At 36.3% G+C, this 23,539-nt stretch overlaps 1 protein-coding gene across 3 annotated transcripts in view; it reads left to right on the top strand.

The window, feature by feature from the left end:
• MAP4K5 (mitogen-activated protein kinase kinase kinase kinase 5) overlaps window positions 1–23,539 on the top strand; it is a 122,470-nt gene that overhangs the window by 24,080 nt on the left and 74,851 nt on the right. For 2 of the 3 annotated variants that reach the window (XM_003267666.3, XM_003267665.3), the window contains exon 3: window positions 13,338–13,395. In XM_003267666.3, coding sequence (XP_003267714.1) covers window positions 13,338–13,395 — 58 coding nt within the window. Of the gene's footprint in view, window positions 1–6,692; window positions 6,859–13,337; window positions 13,396–23,539 lie in introns of those variants that run through there. The other variant, XM_030810259.1, reaches the window with a different exon arrangement.

Genomic DNA, 23,539 nt, shown 5'->3' with positions numbered 1-23,539 from the left:
TTCGTGAACCGCAAATGCTGCTGGCTGATCATTCCTCTGGAAGTTTTGTCTCAGAGGAGTACCCGTCCGTGTGAGGTGTCAGTCTGCCCCTACTGGGGGGTGCCTCCCAGTTAGGCTGCTCGGGGGTCAGGGACCCACTTGAGGAGGCAGTCTGCCTGTTGTCAGATCTCCAGCTGCATGCTGGGAGAACCACTACTCTCTTCAAAGCTGTCAGACAGGGACATTTAAGTCTGCAGAGGTTACTGCTGTCTTTTTGTTTGTCTGTGCCCTGCCCCCAGAGGTGGAGTCTACAGAGGCAGGCAGGCCTCCTTGAGCTGTGGTGGGCTCCACCCAGTTCGAGCTTCCCAGCTGCTTTGTTTACCTAATCAAGCCTGGGCAATGGCGGGCGCCCCTCCCCCAGCCTGGCTGCCGCCTTGCAGGTTAATCTCAGACTGCTGTGCTACCCATCAGTGAGACTCCGTGGGCGTAGGACCCTGCGAGCCAGATGCGGGATATAGTCTCCTGGTGTGCCATTTTTTAAGCCCATCGGATAAGCGCAGTATTAGGGTGGGAGTGACCCGATTTTTCAGGTGCCGTCTGTCACCCCTTTCTTTGACTAGGAAAGGGAACTCCCTGACCCCTTGCGCTTCCCGAGTGAGGCAATGCCTTGCCCTGCTTCGGCTCGTGTATGGTGTGCTGCACCCACTGTCTGGCACTCCCTAGTGAGATGAACCCGGTACCTCAGATGGAAATGCAGAAATCACCCGTCTTCTGCGTCACTCACGCTGGGAGCTGTAGACCGGAGCTGTTCCTATTCGGCCATCTTGCAACTACTATCATTTTTGTTGGACATCAAACTTCGAGCACATAGTCAAAGTAAATAACTACACTGGTGGGAAGGGTCTAGAATTTATATGGCATGGCATATTGAAAAATTTGTGTTTTGTCTGTAGGTAGAAGCAAACATATTTTATCTGAGCAGAGTTAGAATTAGAGCTTAGGCCTCCTGACTTTCATAGAGACTCAGGACTTATTGAATAAATCAATGAATTTAGAGATCTGAATTTGTCATATAGTAGAAGGAGGAGGTTAAGTCAGTGTTATCTTACAAACCAAAACTGAGACCACTGAAGAGAAATTATTGGAGAATATATTTGCTTATCACAGAAAAGCCTTTATACAACTACAGTTATACTAAAAATGAATGTATTAGACCACCATAGATTAAGTAGAAGAGATTTGCTCTTTAAAAGAGAGATTGGATTGGATGACTTTAAAAAAATTCCTGCAAACTGAGATTCCAGAGAATAGTATCTCTGTAACAGTTTCATTTTAACTTTGTCTATTTTCACTATTCCTTAAGTGTGGCTGATGTTTTAGGATTCTGTTCTTGATCCTCTTTTCTTCTGACTACTTATTCTAAGTAATCTCATCCACCTGCCCGCATTCAGTAATGTTGGTGATGCCCAACTCTGTTTTCAGTCCAGGTTAGCTCTTGTTAAGCAGCTTATAGGGTATCACTAGACTGGTTTTCCATAGCAAATTAAAATTTTAAGTATGTCCAAAACTGAGCCCCCATCTATATCCCTCTCCCCGCCACAGAATGTGTGCTTCCTCCTATGTTTGTCATCTCAGTAAATGGGACTACTGTCTTCCCAGTTGTGCAATCCAGAACAGGAATTATTCTTGACTTGCTATTTCTTTATGTTTCACAGATAGTTTACCAGTTGCTAATGGAGACAAGCTTGGATTACAGTATGGCACTGGAAATAGAAGGAAGTGTGTGGATTTGGCTTATATGTTTAAGCTGTCAGGATTTGCTGATATATCAGATGTGAAGAGTGTGAAGGAAAGAAATAAAGAATGACCTGGATTTTGGGCTTAAGTGAGTGTGGTGGATGCAGTAAATTTGATTTAGATTGGGAAGATGAGGGAATGAAAAAGTTTGTGGGAGAGGGATAATCGAGTGTTCTGTGTTAGACGCATTAATATTAAGGTGCCTGTCAGGTTTCCGTGGATGTAGGAGTCTGGAGCAAAGTGAGGAGAGAGATGTGCCCTAGAGATAGATGGTTGGCTACATAGGTGAATGTTAGATAAAGAAAAGATGCAGTTCCATGATCAGTTAGGATAGGTGAGAGAAGAGGGGGTAACAAAGAGGCTGAGGGATTATTGAAAGTTTGAAGCAAGAGGAGTGGAATAGTTCTTATGAAAAGTGGAAAATAAAACCTATAGGAGAAGTTGTAGTTTGGGATTTGTGTTGATTTGAAAGTAAGACCAGTTAGCATGAGTTTGTCATTTTTTTTCTAGTAACTCTTAGCTGTTTGATGCCAGTGTGGGATTAGTGGATAATTGGGATTAATCAAGATTAGGATTTTGCCAGGCTACTACGATAGAGGGAAGAGGAAGTTTAATCCTGATAGGTAAGGGAGGATATATGGAGTTGAGAGAAATAATTGGTGGTCATGGAGAAATGCATTGGCAAATTGATGAGGTGGGAGAATGGCTGGAATGGGAGGACTAGAGTAAGTGAGCTGCAAGGATAGGAGGTAGTGATTAGGAAGGAAGTATAATGTTAATGAGGTCAGAGAATGAAAAGTCAGAGTAGTTCCGGATATTGAAGTCACTGAGAGTGGTGGAGGCAAGAGAAGGGATAGAGAGGAAACTGTGAACCAGGGGTCATAAAATCTTAAAAGAATAAGGATGACTGTCTAGGCACAATGGCTCACGCCTGTAATCCCAGCACTTTGGGAGGCTGAGGTGGGCAGATCACAAGGTCAGGAGATCGAGACCATCCTGGCCAACATGGTGAAACCTCATCTCTACTAAAAATACAAAAATTAGCCTGGCATGGTGGTGAGTGCCTGTAGTCCCAGCTACTCGAGAGGCTGAAGGAAGAGAATTGCTTGAACCTGGGAGGCAGAGGCTGCAGTGAGCCAAGATTATGCCACTGCACTCCAGCCTGGGCAACAGAGCGAGACTCCATCTCAAAAAAAAAAATAAATAAAGTTGACCAAGAAGTTAGTATATGATAGCTACAGGAAGATAGGCGGTGATATATTCTGTCCTGAGCATCAAAGGAATCTTAACTTTCACCATTCCCTCTTTATACCTTTATATTCCCTTAATACAAGGTAGTTTTGCTCCTTTAAATTGCCCATGTTTTCTCTTGTCTTTACACCTTTGCCTGGAATTTTGCCATCCATAATCTCTTACCCACCACTCCTCCCAGGAAAGTCTTCTATTAGGTCTCAGTTTAAATTTACTTTCTCCTGGAAGCTTTTTCTTCAATCTAGTTTGACTGGGCTCAGAATCCTCCAATGTTGACTTGTGTCATCTTTGAGAGCATTTTTCACACTATATAGTATTTACTGTTCCCTTCTCTGTCTTTCTAACTGATAAAAGTTTTCGGAAGACCGGAACTGATTTTGTTTCATTACATTCCTAGTATTAACATAGTACCTGGCACATAGAAAGTATTAAGTAATGTTTGTTGAATAAATGAACCAGTTAAAAAGAGTGTTTCGGCCGGGACTAGTGGCTCACGCCTGTAATCCCAGCACTTTGGGAGGATGAGATGGGTAGATTACTTGAGGTAAGGAATTTGAGACCATCCTGGCCAATGTGATGATACCCTGTCTCTACTAAAAATACAAAAAAAAAATTAGCCAGGGCTGGTGGTGCCTGCCTTAGTCCCGGCTACTCAGGAGGCTGAGGCACGAGAATTGCTTGAGTCTGGGAGGTGGAGGCTGCAGTGAGCTGAGATCACACCACTGTACTCCAGACTGGGTGATAGAGCAAGACTCGGCCTCAAAAAAACAAAAACAAAACAAAACAATAACAGAAAAAGCAATGTTCCATAAAGTATTGAGTATAGAGGTTTTACAGCCTATGACATAGTTGACTTTTCACTTTTATTGTGGATTAATCAGCTACTTTGTATTTTTCGAACCTTATGGGTGCTGCGTTGCTTCTTTTGTATTGTAGATCATGTTCTTGAATCTGGAATACATAATTATGACCCTCAGAAGCAGTCACTGGCCACTGAAGATAGCTTGTTAAAAATATTGAGATGTCCGGATTTTCTATGTTATGTTATGGAAAAAAGGGGCATATTTAAAACTGAAGCTCACAGTTGGCTTAATGGAAAAGTTTTGTGACCCTAAGAATATGCTGGGAGAAAGTTACCTGGGGTAGGATGAGAGACCCAATGTGAAGAACAGGGAAATACAGGAGCTTTTTCATTTTTCTTCATGGTGATGGTCTTGGTTGCCATAGCTTTTAGATGGCTGTCCTTACTTGCCAGTTTTTTTTTTTTAGCCCCAGTTTATAAAAACTTATCTTTCAACTTCATGAATACTAGGATATATTACTATGTATTGAGTCGTATCTTCCAATTCTGTGTTGAAACCTTGTAGGTAAAATGTTTAGACTTTTCCTCGTTAATTTTTAGTTTACATTAAAAATTTTACAGCATGTAGAAAAGTTCATAGTTTACAAAACTGGCAATTGCATAATATTACTGAAGTAGAAATGGCTTAATTAACATCTTTCAATTTTGTTTGTTTGTTTAAGTGGAAATCCATAGGTAACTTTTTACTATTAATAAGATTGAAGACTGGAGGGCTTGAGTCGAAATACTTCCTTAGTAGTAAATTGACTTGGAAATATGAATTAAGAGATGAAAAGGAATTGCATTAGCAATGCGAATAGAAAATTAATTTAATTGGAATGATTCTATTGTGGATTTTATAGTGATATTGATTCCATTTATTATGAGGTTATCTTTTCCACATAATAATTTCAGTTCCTGATTAATAAGAGTTAAATAAGACCTGTAACTGTACTGTTTTATTTGATTTCTAGGTGTTTAGTATATCTTAAGTCTGAGTATTAGTGTATACCAAAAACCTACTAACATGAATAGGAATCAGAAATATAGTTAGATCTTTTTTGTGTAGTTGCCGTTGTATTCCAGTTAGTTCCTTTTATAAACATAATGCAGGATCTTTCAATTCTTGTGTATTAAAGTTAAAAACAAAAAGAATTGACAGTATCACATTTAACTTGTTGGAAAGAAATGGTAGATTTCAAAAACTGGTACTCCAAAACTCTTTTGGATTATAGAGCAAATTTGTGTAGTTAAATTTCTGAAAGATCTCTTTAGTAAATTGAATCTGTAAGGTCTCTGTTTAGAAGATCTCTTTTTCTGAAAGCCTCTTTGCCTTTCATTATAAAAGAGCCTGGTACTGCTTTCTGTCTTAAAAATCCAGCTGGAAAATTACAGAGCACAAACATTTGCCCATCGGTTCTTCATTTGGAGAAAACAGAAATATGTCTTCAAAATGGAGGCTGACATTTAAGTATTTATTCCTATCAGCGGGAACTGTAGTTTGTATTTTTTGCATTTTACTTCTGTAGCTACATATAATATATCTTGGCTTCTGCTGGTGTAACTGTAAAACACCATCTTTATTTTATGTCATTTTGTGATTGTTGTTCAAATCCTCCAATGATCTGTTTCTGAGCCCCTCAGAGTCTCTAAAAAAAATCGGGGTATCCTTGCCTTTTCTTTTTGGCTCTATTAAATTGAAACAATATAAATGGTTGATTCTAATAATAAAAATTGGCTCATAAATGTGTCTGAATAATGTGTATTCTTTTCAAAAATAATTTATCTTTAAATTAATAGACTTAATTTTTTAGTGCAGTTTCAGATTTACAGAGTAATAGAGCACATAGTACATAGAATTACATTTAGCCAGCCCCTGAATTCCTGCATAGTTTTGTATTTTATTAACATCTTGCATTAGTGTGGTACATTTGTTATAATTATTGAACCAATATTGATATATTATTAACTATAGTTCATAGTTTACATAAAGATTCACACTTTATGTTGTATAGTTCTATGGGTTTTGACAAATACGTAATGAGATGTATCTATCATTACCATTTCATACAGAATACTTTCACTCTTCTAAAAATCCCCTGTGCTTCACCTATTTATCTCTTTCCTTCCTCCCCTGAACCCCTGACAACCATTGCTTTTTACTGTCTCTTTAGTTTTGCCTTTTTCAGAATGTCATAGAGTTGGAATCATACACTTTGTAAGCCTTCTTAGACTGGTTTCTTTCGCTTAACACTATGCATTTAGGATTCTTCCGTATCTTTTTGTGGTTTCCATTTCTTTTATTATTAAATTTAATTTAAAAAAATTGACAATTGTACATATGGGTAAGATTCATAGTGACTCATAGTGATGTTTCGATACATAAAATTTGTAGTTATCAGGAAAATTAGCAAATCTGTAATCTCAAACATTTATCCTTTCTTTGTGTTTGGGAACATTTGGTATTTTCCTGGCTATTTGAAACTATGTAATATATTATTGTTAACTGTAGCTATCCTGTAGTAGTAGTACAGAACACTAAAATTTATTCTCCCTATCTAGCTATCGTTTTGTATCCTTTAACAGATTTCTCCCTATCCCTCCCTTCACCCTACCCTTCTCAGCCTCTAGTATTCTCTGTTCTACTTTTTACTTTTATGAGATTAACTTTTTTTAGTTTCCTCATGTGAGAACATGTGATGGTTAACTTTCTGTTCCTGGCTAATTTCACTTAACAGAATATCCTCCATTCCATCCATGTTTCCTCAAATGACAGCATTTCATTCTTTTTTATGGCTAAATAGTATTCCATTTTGAGTATATATAATCAGATTTTCTTTATTTATCGTTGTTGGACACCCAGGTTCATTCAGTGTCTTGGCTGTCATGAATAGTGCTGCAGTAAACATTCCACTCTATGGATTTACCACAGTTTTTTTATGCATTCACCTATTGGAGGACATCCTGATTACTTCCAGTTTTGGGTGACTGTGAGTAAAGACTGCTTTAAACACTTATGTATAGGTTTTTATGTGAACATAACTTTTTAGCTTAGTTGGGTACATGCCAAGGAGTGGGGTTGCTGGCTGGCTCATAAGGTAAGACTATGTTTAGCTTTGTGAGAAACTGCCAAAGTAGCAAGGTTTGTGTTCTGTCCATATGTGTTCTTAGGACTCAACCTAATTAAAAGTGTGGAAGGATACACTCTAAACCATTAACAATAGTTATTTTGGAAGATGAGATTGGGATGGAGGGGGACTATCATCTTTCACTGATTTATATTATTTTAATTTTTCTACCACAAAATCTTACTTTTGTAGTAATTTTTTTCAAATAATTTTCTTCAAAATACTTTAATTCATCATAATATGACTCAACATAAGTGAAAAAAAGTAAGACTATTTAAAATAATATATTGTCAGTTTCATAGCATTTTCTAGTTGTAGAAGATTTTAGTTTTTTTAAGAGAGCAATAACCTTCCTACAACCATGATTGTCTATTCAACAGATTTGTAGAGCATCTACCATGTGGCACAGCCTTTCAAAGGATCATGCCTGTCGCTAAGATGACAACACACTTAATCCAGCCTTAGGATACCAGGGAGATTTCCTGGAGGAGGTGATAACTAAACTGAATCCTGAAGGACAAGTCTGAGTTAACCAGGCCAAACGGGGAGGGAGGCAGGGAAAGGAGAACGTACCAGAATGAGGACAGTTTTCAGACCAGAGATCGAGCTATTCACTTCTGATTAATCTGACTAAAATCAGAATTAATTGTTCCAAACTCTCAGAGAAGCATATTAGATCTTTTCATGTTGTTGACTCTTGTTTAATAATTGGCAACCGAGAAGAATGGAGTCATTTTCTTATGGTTCCTGAAAGTCAGTGGCAGTGAATGGCAGAATGCATTGCTCAAATGCCCGTTTTTGCTTGGAATAATGAATTGCCTGAAGATACTTTGTTGTTGAAAATGTGTTAGCATCAGTCATTGTCATATGAGTTGAACATTGTATTCCTTACTTGAAATGCATAATCTTGAATTTTTCAACCGTCACAATTTGTGAGTGTACTTTTGTAACTTTCTTGTGCCTTTATGGCACTTATACTTAAATCTTTCTTCTCAATTTGTAAACTTACTGTATGTTCAAAGATGCTTTTCTGTTTTCTATAGGATTCCAGTGAAAATTTTAAATGAAAAAACAATTTAAATGATCACTTAGGTGGATAGGGAAAGAGGGAAAACCAGGGTACTGACATTTAGGCATAGAAGTGGCTATTGTGTTTGCTAGATTATGACATAAGTGAGTTAAAATAAGAGTTCATTAAATCGGTTTTTTTTTAAAATTCCAGTTCCTTACAATGGATTTTAAACATATTAGAAGGCTACTAACTTTTATTCAATTATTTTTTTCAGAATGTTTAAAATACTACTGTTTTCTTTGGATCAAATTCAACTCTAGGATTATTTCTTTAAGACATTAAATGTGTAATAGTTCACCTTCTGTTACATTGAAAATTATCACGGAGAAATTTAATGTGAAAGAGGATTAGTATATTGCTTTGTTAATCTGTTTTCAGTAGATTATTTTGTTAATCTATTTCAACAAAAGTTACCACTGTTGCTGATCTGTTAAATATTACACAATTAGGCCGGGCACGGTGGCTCACGCTTGTAATCCCAGCACTTTGGGAGGCCGAGGCGGGTGGATCACGAGGTCAGGAGATCGAGACCACAGTGAAACCCCGTCTCTACTAAAAAATACAAAGAATTGGCCGGACGTGGTGGCGGGCGCCTGTAGTCCCAGCTACTCAGAGAGGCTGAGGCAGGAGAATGGCGTGAACCTGGGAGGTGGAGCTTGCAGTGAGCCGAGATTGCGCCACTGCACTCCAGCCTGGGCGACACAGTGAGACTCCAACTCAAAAAAAAAAAAAAAAATATTACACAATTAATACTCTTCTCTAGTATCTGTTGCATTTAAAAAAGAAAAAGAGAATTCTCGAATTCTGAAAAGGGGCAGTGAAATATTGTCATCAGAATACATTAGGTATTTCTCCTAATGCTATCCCTCCCCCTGCCCCCCCACCCCATGACAGGGCCCCGTGTGTGATGTTCCCTGCCCTGTGTCCAAGTGTTCTCGTTGTTCAGTTCCCACCTATGAGTGAGAATATGTGGTGTTTGGTTTTCTGCCCTTGTGATAGTTTGCTCAGAATGATGGTTTCCAGCTTCATCTGTGTCCCTGCAAAGGACATGAACTCTTCCCTTTTTTATGGCATAGTATTCCATGGTGTATATGTGTCACATTTTCTTAATCCAGTCTATCATTGATGGACATTTGGGTTGGTTCCAAGTCTTTACTATTGTGAGTAGTGCCACAATAAACATACGTGTGCATGTGTCTTTATAGTAGCATGACTTACAATCCTTTGGGTATATGTCCAGTGACGGGATCACTGGGTCAAATGGTATTTCTAGTTCTAGATCCTTGAGAAATCACCACACTGTCTTCCACAATGGTTGAACTAGTTTACACTCCCACCAACAGTGTAAAAGTGTTTCTGTTTCTCCACATCCTCTCCATTATCTGTTGTTGCCTTTTTTTTATATATTTTTAAGTTCTAGGGTACATGTGCACAGCGTGCAGATTTGTTACATATGTATGTGCAGATTTGTTACATATGTATACATGTGCCATGTTGGTGTGCTGCACCCATTAACTTGTCATTTACATTAGGTATATCTCCTAATGCTATCCTTCCCCTCTCCCCCCACCCCATGACAGGCCCTGGTGTGTGATGTTCCCCTTCCTGTGTCCAAGTGTTCTCATTGTTCAATTCCCACCTATGAGTGAGAACATGTGGTGTTTGGTTTTCTGTCCTTGTGATAGTTTGCTCAGAATGATCGTTTCCAACTTCATCTATGTCCCTACAGGACATGAACTTATCCTTTTTATGGCTGCATAGTATTCCATGGTGTATATGTGCCACATTTTCTTAGTCCAGTCTATCATTGATGGACATTTGGGTTGGTTCCAAGTCTTTGCTATTGTGAATAGTGCCACAATAAACATACGTGTGCATGTGTCTTTATAGCAGCGTGATTTATAATCCTTTGGAATGGAGGGATGGAGGAAAATCTACCAAGGAAATGGAAAACAAAAAAAAGCAGGGGTTGCAATCCTAGTCTCTGATAAAACAGACTTTAAACCAACAAAGATCAGAAAAGACAAAGAAGGGCATTACATAATGGTAGAGGGATCAATTCAACAAGGAGAGCTAACTATCCTAAATATATATGCACCCAATACAGGAGCACCCAGATTCATAAAGCAAGTCCTTAGAGACCTACAAAGAGACTTAAACTCCCACACAATAATAATGGGAGACTTTAACACTCCATTGTCAACATTAGACCGATCAACGAGACAGAAAGTTAACAAGGATACCCAGGAATTGAACTCAGCTCTGCACCTAGCAGACCCAATGGACATCTACAGAACTCTCCACCCCAAATCAACAGAATATACATTCTTCTTATCACCACATCGCACTTATTCCAAATTTGACCACATAGTTCGAAGTAAAGCACTCCTCAGCAAATGTAAAAGAACACAAATTATAACAAACTGTCTCTCAGACCACAGTGCAATCAAACTAGAACTCAGGATTAAGAAACTCACTCAAAACCGCTCAACTACATGGAAACTGAACAACCTGCTCCTGAATGACTACTGGGTACATAACGAAATGAAGGCAGAAATAAAGATGTTCTTTGAAACCAATGAGAACAAAGACCCAACATACCAGAATCTCTGGGACACATTTAAAGCAGTGTATAGAGGGAAATTTATAGCACTAAATGCCCACAAAAGAAAGCAGGAAAGATCTAAAATTGACACCCTAACATCACAATTAAAACAGCTAGAGAAGCAAGAGCAAAAACATTCAAAAGCTAGCAGAAGGCAAGAAATAACTAAGATCAGAGCAGAACTGAGGGAGATAGAGACACAAAAAACCCTTCAAAAAATCAATGAATCCAGGAGCTGGTTTTTTGAAAAGATCAGCAAAATTGGATTCTAACTCTTGACTCACCCCTGCCAGCAGGATGGCCTTGGGCAAGTCTGCTTTACTAAAATAAGTCTTTTTGTGTTTAAATAAATAGAATTAAGTAATTTATATGAAAGTTCCTGCAAACCGTAAAGCATTACAAACATAATTGCCATCATTATTACGGAATTCATCTTCTAACACATTTTATGATTTACTGAACAATATGCCCAGGAAGTCAATTATCACTGCTTGTTCTGGCCATATTTTTTATACCTATGTCTCACTGGCATGTGAATTGGCTGAGAGGTGGACAGGCTAAATCTATGTGCACATATCCTTTTATGACCCAAGGGAGATTTTAGGAATTAGAAGAAGACCTGAGGCTAACAGACAATTCTTATGTCCAATGGCAGAAAGAGGAGAGGGTAGGAATGGTGTGAGGCTTCTAGCTGACCATTGCTCCCCTTTTTGTAAATGTGTTCGTAGTTAGGAGAGAAGTAACTGTAACTATGAAAGAGAGGAGTTAAAACGCCTGCTCTTCTTTCCTGAGACCCTTCTTACCCTATTCAGTAGATTTAGCGAGGAAAATGTGAACTTATCACAAAGTAGTTGCAACGTCTGCTGTTGAAAATTATTTTCTTGCCAGGCCTGGTGGTTCACTGTAATCCCAGCACTTCAGGAGGCCAACGTGGGCGAATTACTTGAACCCAGGATTTTGAGACTGGCCTGGGCAACATGGCAAAACCCGTCTCTACAAAAAGTACAACAGTGAGCTGAGTGTAGTGGCAGGTGTCTGTAGTCTTAGCCACTTGGAAGGCTGAGGTGGGAGGATCACTTAAGCCCAGGAGGCAGAGGTTGCAGTGAGCTGAGATCCTGCTACTGTGCTCCATCCTGGGTGACAGAAGTGAGACCATGTCTCAAAACAACAAAAAACAAACAAACAAAAGACAAATTGTTTTTCTTTCTGTTTGTGTCATTTCCTCTGTATATCTCTCCCCCATTCTATTCTTTTTCTCACCCTCTGTATGTCATTTTTAAAAGGATCTCTTTGAAGGCACTCTTCCCTACTTTATCATTCTTCTATTCCTTTCCCTTTTTCTCTTCTTTCCTCTGGTAATTTGACTTATTTAATTTGGCAAATTAGTATAACTATACTTTTCTATTTTATCATGTCTTTTTCTTGTTTTTTCTGCCATTTGAAAGTTGATATTCAAATCTAATATAGTAAATGAAAAAGGTCATAAATTAGTAAATTCCATTTCCACATATCATATACCACTGGGTACGATGAAAATGAGCACTCATATTGACAGAGAATGTAGTTGTAAAATGTTTTTAGACTATTTGATGGTATGTGTTTATATTCACAACCTTTGACCTAGTAATATCGTATCTTAAAATCCATTTAAAACAAGTATGTCTTAAATAATGAAAAGACTATATGTAACATCCTTTATGTCCAGCAATAAAGAGGATTATTATATGGACTATGTTATAATCATTTAATTTTTACCTACAATAAGTTTTGGCAGACATGGTTTTAACATCCAAGGTCGATGACCGTATAAATTCACACAGTGTTTTAGAGCAATATAGCAACATACCCATTATAAGTCCACATACCTTTTGATCTCACAATGGTATGTCTAGGTTGCCTTCCTTATAAGCTGATCTATGGTAAAATATTGGTAATGATATTCATCGCAGTGCTAATTATAGTAAGTTTGTTGATATTTTGTTAAATAGTAAATAGTTTCTCTTCTAGATATTTAACTGAAGGAAATAAGGCTGTGGATAGATACAAAGCTAAGATATATGTATCCCTATTTTTATAACTTGAAAATAATATTAAAATTGTAAATGCCCAACAATAGAGGGTTGGTTAAATTATATATCCTGTCAGTGGAAAATCAGGCAGCATTCGTAATCATGTCGTAGAAGACTATGATGGGGTCATCTTCTTCCATAATGCACATGCATATACATATGTGTACCAGGAAAGAGATGCATGTACACTGAAATGTTCACTGTTTTTCTGTAGGTAGTTAGATACAGATGATTAAAAAAAAATTTTTAATGACCTATGATTATGTTTTCTGATATAAATAAAACCCATGAGATTTTTAAAATTAAAAATATTAACTAACCCAAGGCTGAAGAAAAACCTTGGAGGAAGTAGACCAAATTTTAAACAGGAGCTGTTTTTGAGTGGTGGGACTAATGGTAATTTTTTAAACACTTTTGTGTCTTATCTATATTTTTCTTTAATGAGAAAATGAGTTTGCTCATTTTATTGGAAATATTTTGTTTTTTAGTTTTGATGAAAGTATGGTTGATAAGCAATTAACATAGTACCAAGTAATTTTAATGTAATTAACAAGCTTTTTAATTAACAATATTTTTGTTTTTATTTTATTTTTAGGCCAGAAATGTACACACAGGAGAGTTGGCTGCAGTAAAAATCATTAAATTGGAGCCTGGTATGTGTTAAAACCCTCAAGACAATTTTTGAACAATTTTCTTGTGCAGTTCATAAATACAGGTCTTAAAAGTATTTTCCGTATTTCTTTCCTTGTTTCCCTTCTTCCTGAAAGAAGTCTTTATATGTTCTGTTAGGTCAGTAGAATATCTTCAATTAAATTACCCTGAAGGTGGTTAGTTAAAGGTGAGTTTGATGTGACAGTTTTGTTGCCAAATAAAATTTAACATGTACACATTCAAAATTGGAAGACACATTGACATTGTTAAAGTAATTTTCTTTTAAGATGATAGTGAAATATTTGAACTTCAGGTTTAGCTTTTAAGAGAATTTGATTAGGAAAGTATTCAGTGATTTTTTGGGGTGAATATTTGGGATAATGACATTTGTTTGTCAGCCATTCCCTTTGATTGATTTAGGTTTGTTAATTCTGGTCTTAGCTTAATGCTTATTTTATTAACACTTCTGTGTGTTTCAGAAGACTGCTTGTTTCAAAACACACTGAATAATTTGCTTTGAAAATAAAACTATAGTCCTGAAACAATTTTATGATTTTGATATCCTGAAAGTTTCTAATGAGTGCAGTAGTAGTTTTTGACCAGGTAAGTGAATATGACCAGGTATGTTCATTTGCTGGTTCATAAGCTTAGGCATGTAGGATAAGTTTATGACCATAATTATGCCAGTTTCCTAGTTTGAGCAGTTAAAATGACTTTGCATTTCAAACACAGTATTTGAATCATTATACATGTGATTCATTAGAGAGACAATAGTACTGAGGTAGCATATGCTGGAACACTTTAAAAATAAGTGTTCAGATATGTCCCAGTATCTTTTTTTTTCCTGGCAAATAGAAATTGTTATAATAATACTCTTTTAGGATCCTCTTATTAAGTGCCACCTAATAAGTTTAAAATGATCTCCAAAATGTCACTAACACAAATAGGGAATATAACAGAACTATACAAGCCTTTGCCTGTCCTGGAAAAGTCACTAGAGCAAATATTCAAATTATGTTCAAGGATGGTTATTCAAGTTATGTCCAGGTACTGGCCTGTGCTCTCAAAGAAAACAAAGATATTTATCCCTTTTCTGTCTTAAGCGAGTGCAGTGGGCTTGTTATAGCACAGTTTCACTTACTTGACTTGAGGGTATGGCTTATTTTTTATTAAGTTGATGCATAAGTAATTGCAGTTTTTGCCAACCTAATATTATAGTTCATTATAATGAATTAATGAGTATATTTTTTAAATCCTGCAATTCTAAATTCTCAATAAGCCATATATTAGAACTAACATAAGAAGGCAATTCAGTAAAAAAGGAAAAATATGTGTATGATTACTTAAAATGTAAGGATTAAATGCAAGGATCATAAGTTAAGACTCTTGAAAGGCTGGAATTTCTCACTGCCTTGTTTTGTAAAAGCTACTGATTATTTTATGTTAGATGTGACCCATGTATTAAGATTGAGTAATATTTCAACTTGTCCCCCAAAAAAGAATAACATGGAAGTTCAGTAAATATTGATGATGTGATCTTAGTATTTGGCCATTTAAAAATTTTGTTGGTTGCCTATTCTTATGCCTTGCCCCAGTCCTATCAGGTTATTTGTATTTTATTATTGATTTTTAGACGCTGTTTGCATTTTGAGGATAGTGACTCTTCATCATGTATTTTACACTTCCCACAATTTGTCTTCAGTCTTTGCACTCTGCTTATACTTTTTTTTTTCCATGTGGAAGTGTTCTTTTTTCTCTCAGACAAATTTGTCAGTCCTCCTTTCTCTCTTCCCCATTTCCTTGTACTGAGGCCTTTTCTCCTAGATAATTATAACAATTTTAAACTGTAATTTCTTCCAGTTTTTCCTTTTTTTCTTCCAAAATTTAAATATTTGCTCAATCAGGAACAAGTTTGTTCTAAGGGATAAAAGAGAACTCTCTCTATATATTTTTTCAAATGGCTAGTTTCCCAAAGCCATTACTATAGATTAAGTCTCTTATCCACAGATTCGAAGTGCCTTGGTTGTCATAAACTAAATTTCCATGTAAGCATAGATTTTGTGTTCTGTTCCAGTGATTTTCTTTTTTCTATTCAACACTATCCTGGTTTTGATTACTATAAGTTTTGTTGCGTATTATAATCTTCATTCTTTTTATTTTTCAGATATTTCCTGTTTGTAAAATTTTTTTCTTCAGGAGAACTTTAAAATCACTTTTATCAAGGAGAAAAAAGGCACATAGATTAATGTAGGATATTTGGCATTTTAACAATAGTAAAGGTTTTTTCTTATTCAGGTCTTTAGGAAAGTTTTTGCCACATCTTCATATTTATGGTGTTTCTCGCTATTGGGAATGGCTTCCTTTTTCCCTCTTACACTGTCTAATTGGTTATTATAGATATTTACTTCAGACATTGACTTTATTGGTTATATTTTGTCTCTGGCAGTCTTACAGAATTCATATTTTTCTGGCAGTTTTCAAATGTTTTTCATTGTTTTTGCAACTGTACAGACATATGTAGAATGTTATTTTGGCCCGGACTTTCACATTGTAGGATAGTGCTTCCAGTGTTATTAACCCATTTATGCCAAAGTTTGCAGTTTTTTGAATTGCAGACATGTGTGAAAAATCAGACCTTGGCGATGACCTTGAGCCATAGGCTATAAATAACTCCCACATGCTTAGCATTCAAATAATGGAACAGTAGGCATAAATGGGTTCTGACAGAAGTGTTGATCATCTTCTACTAGAGTGATTTTGTCCATTTCTCCTTCCATTTGTGGCACATCTGCTTAATGTATTATATGTATGTCAGTTGACCCATAAAATTCATGTTATATTTTCATTTCTTAATAAATATTTATTGAATACCTAATATATGCCAAGCTCTGTTCTAGAGGGTAGGAATGTAGACGAGAACAAAAAGGCAAAGACCTTGTTCTCACGGAACTTGAATTCCAGTGGGGGAGTTAGAATAATGGAATACATGTATAATGCATTAGTCACTCATATTGGTCAATGGCTTCAGCCTTTCCCTTACTATTGTGACTTGCATCCTTCATCTTTAATCATTCACTCCCTTAATGATCTTTGATACCCTTTTTACCTTGAATATAACTTTATCTGACATTGATATTGCCAACCCTCCTTTCTTTTTGTTTATATTTATGTGGCATACAACAAATAGATAGAACTGGCGTACTTGGGCCTATCATTATACTTTAATCCTTTCTGGGTTGTTGATGTTTCTCTTGTAAAAAATTATATTTGACTTTTGTTTTATAACCCAATCTGAATCTTTCTTTTTTTAATATGCAAATCTGTCCACTATTATATTGTTTAGAGAGATGTTTAATTTTACTTCTGTTGTTGTTTTTGTTTTTAATATTTTCTTAAATTTTTAAAAAAATTATAGCTGGGGGTTTCTTTTATTTTTACTGCTGATAATTTGTAAGATACAATTCTGTAGTTTTGTCAGAGAATGGCTTGTAAGACCTTGAATAATATACTTAAATTTGTGGGTGTTTTAGTTTATCAGTTTAAGAAATAAAACAGTCATTTATTGAATTCTTGGGTTTACAGATTTCGAAATTGGCATATTTATACTCTTCCTGCCTCATCATCCCCTCAATTTTCAACTGCTCGTTGCTTTATTTGGGGATTTTAGCCCAGAAACTTTCCGATTGCACTGGGGTAGGAGTATGTATTAGTATGTGTACCTTCTTTTAAGAAATGTAATATTTATAATTTATAAATGCCGTGACCAATTATTTAGACTTAGTTTTATATTTAATAGATTTACTACCCACCATTGGTCTTTTTATGCCATTTCCTTTCCATTCTCACCTACTTAGTATCAACTATCAATAGGCTAAGTCATATTATTAAAAAGATTTTCCGGGCCGGGCGCGGTGGCTCACGCTTGTAATCCCAGCACTTTGGGAGGCCGAGGCGGGCGGCTCACGAGGTCAGGAGATCGAGACCATAGTGAAACCCCGTCTCTACTAAAAATACAAAAAAATTAGCCGGGCGTGGTGGCGGGCGCCTGTAGTCCCAGCTACTCGGAGAGGCTGAGGCAGGAGAATGGCGTGAACCCGGGAGGCGGAGCTTGCAGTGAGCCAAGATCGGGCCACTGCACTCCAGCCTGGGTGACAGAGCAAGACTCCATCTCAAAAAAAAAAAAAAAAGATTTTCCAGTATTAGGAATATTATAATTTAAATCCATAAATTGATTATTCTTCTCAAACCTGCTTTTCTTCCCCATTTTCCTAAGCAGTTAACCCATCCACAAATGTTGGCATTAACCTCGATTTCTCTCTTTTATTTGTGCTCAAGAATCAGTCTGTCAGCAGGTTCCCTCAGCTCTACCTCCAGAACACATCCTTAATCCATCTACTTGTCTTTGTTACCCATCTCCACCCTTCTAGTGCCTGTTGCCTTGCCCACACCTCCCATTCCCCACTGTCTATTTTCCAGAAAGCCTCTGGAGTGAACTTTTTAAAACATAAATCATATCATTACTTCTGCTTAACGCTTCCCTGAAGCTTTCATATCAACTTAGAAAAATACTCAGATTTTTAGCCTTGTTTATAAAACCCTACATGATCTTCTCTGCCCACCTCTCTGAGCTCATCGTGTTTCTCCCTACTCTACTATGCCTCTGTTTTCTTTTTATTTAAACAGTCCAAGATTAAAGCAATTCTTCCCTTTTGCCTGAGGTAACCGGTTTTCAAGATCTTTGCTCTGAAGGCTCCTGGTCATTCAGACCTCAGCTTAAATAAATATCATATCCTCAGAGAGACCAATCCCCTTGTTATTTTAGTTTGCTGCATAGGACATGTGAGTGCTTGATACTTTCTTGTTTGTTTATATGTATACATGTATATATTGTGTTTGTCTCTCTCCTAGAATGTAAGATCCATGAGAATAGCGATTATCTATCCTCACTGCTATATTTCACCACTTGGGACAGTGTAAGCATGTAATGGACACTGCAATAAATATTCTTCCTATAAAAGAATATTACAGATGTCTTTCTGTTGCCTTTGAATGAGAATGACGATTTGACTAGGTATAAAATGATTGCATCACACGTTCTTCTCCCTCTACCCTCAAAAAACTCTAGAGACATTTTTTCCCTTGAATATTGTTGGAAAGAACTGTAAGGCCTAACTGATATTTTTCCCCTAGTAGGTAACTTGCTGTTACTACCTGATTGTTTGTAGCAAAAGCTGGCATTTCTTTCTTTGTCTTCAAAATTAGTAATCTCAACAGAATATAACTTGATCTCAGTAATTTTCTACAGATTTTTCTCCCTGAGACACAATGAGCTGCTTTTTTCATCTGCAGTTCTGATTTTTTCTCTGTTTCAAGAAACTTTGTTTTAAGATTCTTGAATTTTTTTTTATTTCATTACTTTGGAAAGTAATGAATTTTTAAAGTCTGCCATATCAGTGACTTTTTTTTTTTTTTTTTTAAACAGGGTCTCTTTCTGTTGCCCAGGCTGGAGTGCAGTGGCATGATCTGGGCTCACTGCAATCTCCGCCAACCGGGTTCGAGTGATTCTCGTGCCTCAGCCTCCTGAGTAGCTGGAATTACAGGTGCGTGCCACCAAACCCGGCTAATTTTTGTATTTTTAGTAGAGACAGAGTTTCACCGTGTTGTCCAGGTTGGTCTCGGACTCCTGGCCTCAAGTGATCTGCCTGTCTAGGCCTCCCAAAGTGCTGGGATTACAGATGTGAACCACCACGCCTGGCCCCCAATACTGCTTCTATTCCTTGTTGGTTCCAATGCTTTTATTAGTTCTATACAAGTATTATTTTTACACAGGTTTCCCCCCTTAACTCTACCAGCATTCTTTGTTTCATTTTGTTGCCTTAATTTACCTGTACTCTTTTTTCCCCCTTTCATATCCCTGAGAGTTTGAAGCACTATTGTCTTAAATTTTCTTTCAAAACAAATTCTTCTATCTTCAGCATCCTGTATTTGTCTTTTTTTTTGCTGTGGAATTTTTGTGGAAAATCAGTGGACTTTTAGCATTGTCAGTAAAGCCAAAGTAGATGGTATTTTTCACATTTTTGGAACAGACTTAAGGGTATCTTTAGGTTAAAAATATGATGGTATGCTAATGAATTTTCCCAACATTCAGTTCAGATACTTCAAATAATTTTGGAGATGGCTGTATTTCAAAAATGAATTCTCAACTGTATTTAGCAGCTTTCAAAAACTTGCAGTAAAGCCAGCATAATACAAAAGTGCTTTATTGTATTGATTTAACAGATGAACTGGTTTAAAATTGTATTTAGACATGAAAAGATAATTATTTGCCCGTATGACTTAAAAAAAAACTTAAGTCTGGTAATACATAAACAAAAATTTTTTTAAGTAAATGAAATTCCAGCTGTAAACTTAACATCTTTTTTCCATGGTGAAAAATAGGATATTAAAGTTTATAGTAATGTTAGAGTCCTAAATTGTATTTACTGACTTGCCCCTGGCAATTTAATTTTATAATGCTATATTCAAAATTTTGCTGAAACAGATTGCTTTTGAAGGTCTTCCTAATAGTCAAAAAAATGCTACAGTGAGCCTTAGAGTTGAAAATAGGTTAGCACAGAAAATCGCGTTTATTAATTAGCCACAAAAATATTCATAAAAGAAAATGAAGTCAGCATTCCTTCCTATGTTTGTATGTTCTTATTGCTCTTTAATATACAGGCAAAATGATTATTTTCAGGAATGATTTAACCATTTCTATCTCATTTTTATAGTGGATACTTACCAAAGTCACCACCTTACAAATGGTAACATTAAATAGAGTTTGACTTACCAGTGATTAGCATTGAAAATAATACCACCAGTGATACCACTGTGAGTTTCAGTTGCATTTTTCATCTCTTTGGTTAGACATCCAGAGTGCCCTATAAGCCCAGGCAGATACTGTGATGGTTCATGCCACCATGTTTTCCTGTCTTTTGTCTGAATTTCAGCCTACCATCTAACTCATTTTACAGATGCTCAATTTGCTCAACAAGTCTGTAGTTAGTGGTGGCCAACAGCCAGAGCAGGAACAAAGTTTGTGGGAAAACTTACCATCAGAATCCTACTTTCCCTTCCCTCTCTCCTCCTTCCATTACCCCTCTTTTATGACAAAACTACAAAATAATATTTTAAGCTTATGAAAATCACAGTTTGTTTAAATATTGTCAGCCTTGCTTACAGAGATGGAATTTAATGCATCACTACCCAGGATGATTAATGCAATACCCTTTTGGTTTGTTCCCTTGGTTGTCTTTTAAAATGGTAAATTGGAAATACTTATAAAATAGTTTAGTATTTTTTAATAAAATAAGTTAAATGTGTTTCTTTAGACAGTTTTTGAAATAAATAGGAATCTTTAAATATCTTTGAATAGATGCTTAAAGCTTTCCTTGGACTTGCAGGGAATACTTTATCCTGTTTCCTGAAAGTATAAGCAGAGAAGGTAGTGTAAATGTTAAAAAGTCAGGAAGTATACAGAGGTTTAAACCACCCATTAGTTTGCCTTGTTCTTGAAAGAACTTGGCAAAGTTCTTGAAAGAAATCCCAAGGTAGGCTGTTTGGCCAAATAGGACAAGTGTCCTCTATTCTGGTTAGGTGGTATGTTCTTTTCAGACTTTCTATTCAAAAATCTAACAATCTTGATTTTTAAAAATATTCTGTAAAGTAAAATATTTGTACCCTGTCTTCACTGTTTGGACAGTTCAAGTCTGAATTAATGGAAAATGTTAATTTGAAGGCACAAATACATGCCCCAAATGTCATTTTATTGGTTTTAAATAATAGATACAGAAAATGAATAAAGGTTAGTGTTGTTTACTAATGTCTTCTGTTTAACATTCTACATTCATTACGCTCAATGGAAAAAAACCATATTTACTTATTATGAACCAAAACAACCATATTCACAAGATTGCCACCATTGTGTCACTATATTTTTCATAGTTGTTTAAAAATTAGCTGATTGAATATTTAGCATTGGATTAATTGATTTTTCTGAAAAACTACTGCCAATTTATTCACTGTACAATGAACTACCACTAAAATTAGTTTTCGTTTTGATAACTATCTTTAACATTATTTCATAAACTTCAGAAATGTATCTAGTACTTACTAGTACAGAAAACTTTTGCCATTGCAAATATTAGTTAAGAGATCTAATTTTTACATTGTAATTTTGCTCTAAATGATACACAAATTTTTAGGTTACTGCATATTTATTTTAAATACTTGTTTTAAAAGTTTTTATTTTTATTTTTTTGGTCTGGGAGCGGTGGTTCACACCTGCTGTAGTCTCAGCACTTTGGGAGGCTGAGGTGGGAGGATCTTTTGAGCCCAGGAATTCAAGACCGGCCTGGGCAACGTGGTAAGACCCGTCTCTACAAAGATTTTTAAAAATTAGCAGAGCATGGCAGCCTGCTTCTGTAGTCCCAGCTACTCAGGACACTGAGGCAGGAGGATCACTTGAGCCCAGGAGGTCGAGGCTTCAATGAACCATGTTCACATCACTGCGTTGCACTGTGGGCAACAGAATGAAATCTTGTCTCAAAAAAGAAAGAAAGATACATATATAATATATGTGTGTATATATATAAAATATATATATGTATGTATGTATATATTCATTTAAACATCCAGCTGTAGTGAAATGATTAAATTAGGCTATGCTCACATCATTTTAATATTTTTTAAATTTCAGTAAAAAACACAAACTTTACCATTTAACCATATTTTTTTTTTTTTTTGCTTTTTTTTTTTTTTTTTGAGATGGAGTCTTGCTCTTGGCACCCAAGCTGGAGTGCAGTGGCACAATCTCAGCTCACTGCAACCTCCACCTCCCGGGATCAAGCCATTCTCCTGCCTCAGCCTCCCGAGTACCTGGGATTACAGGCTCCCACCACGACACCCAACTAATTTTTTATATTTTTGGTAGAGACAGGGTTTCACCATGTTGGCCAGGCTGGTCTTGAATTCCTGACCTCAGATGATCCACCTGCCTCGGCCTCCAAAAGTGCTGGGATTACAGACGTAAGCCACCATGCCCAGCTGTCTTTACCATTTTTAAGTGCATCATTTAGTAGTATTAAGTATATTTGCATTGTTGTGAAGCAGTTGTCTAGAATTTTTCATCATGCAAAACTAAAACTCTATATTCATTAAACAACAACTCCTCTTTGCTGCCTCCCCACAGCCACTAGTAACCACCATTCTACTGTTGGTATCTATGAATTTGGCTCCTTTAGATACTTTATATAAGTGGAATCATATAGTGTTTGTCCTTTTCTGACTAGGCTGTTTCACTTAGCATAATGTTCTCAAGGTTCATCTATGTTACAGCATGTGACAGGATTTCCTTCCTTTTTAAGTCTGCATGTTATTCATATACTACAGTTTTATTTATTCATCTGTCAGTAGACATTCTGTCAAACTGCATTTCCTCTACCTTTTGGCTATTGTAAATAGTGCTGCTATGCGCATGGGTGTACAAATCTCTCTTTGAGATCCTATTTTCAGTTCTGTTGGATATAAACCTAAAAGCATGATTATTGGTCATGTGATACTTCCACCTTTAATTTGTTGAGAAACTGTTATACTGTTTTCTGTAGCAGTCTCACCAGTTTGCAATGTCAATAACAGTATACAAGGGTTCTAGCTTCTCCACATCACCTCTAACCAGTTTTATTTTCTGCTTTTTTTTAATTGTAGCCATCCTAATGGATGTGAAGTGATATGTCATTGTGGTTTTGAGTTTCTCTGATTAAAGATGTTGAACATGTTTTCATGTGCTTATTGGCTGTTTGCAGGTCATCTTTAGATAAATGTCTATTCAAGTCCTTTCCCATTTTTAAAATCAGGTCATTTGATTTTTTCTTGTGAGTCGTAGGAGTTCTTTATATATTCTGGATATTAAACCCTTCTTAGATACAGGATTTGAAAATATTTTCTCCTGTTCTGTAGGTTGCCTTTTCAACTCTGCTTTTGTCCTTTGATGACCAAAATTTTTTTTAATTTCATGTGTAGTCTCATCTGTTTTTTGTTACCTGTGCTTTTGGTATCATATACCAGAAATAACTGCCAAATCCAATGTCATGAAGCTTTTCTTCTGTG

The sequence above is a fragment of the Nomascus leucogenys genome, chromosome 1a (genome assembly GCF_006542625.1).
Source record: "Nomascus leucogenys isolate Asia chromosome 1a, Asia_NLE_v1, whole genome shotgun sequence".
NCBI lineage: Eukaryota > Metazoa > Chordata > Mammalia > Primates > Hylobatidae > Nomascus > Nomascus leucogenys.
This window is presented reverse-complemented; position numbering and strand designations above follow the sequence as displayed.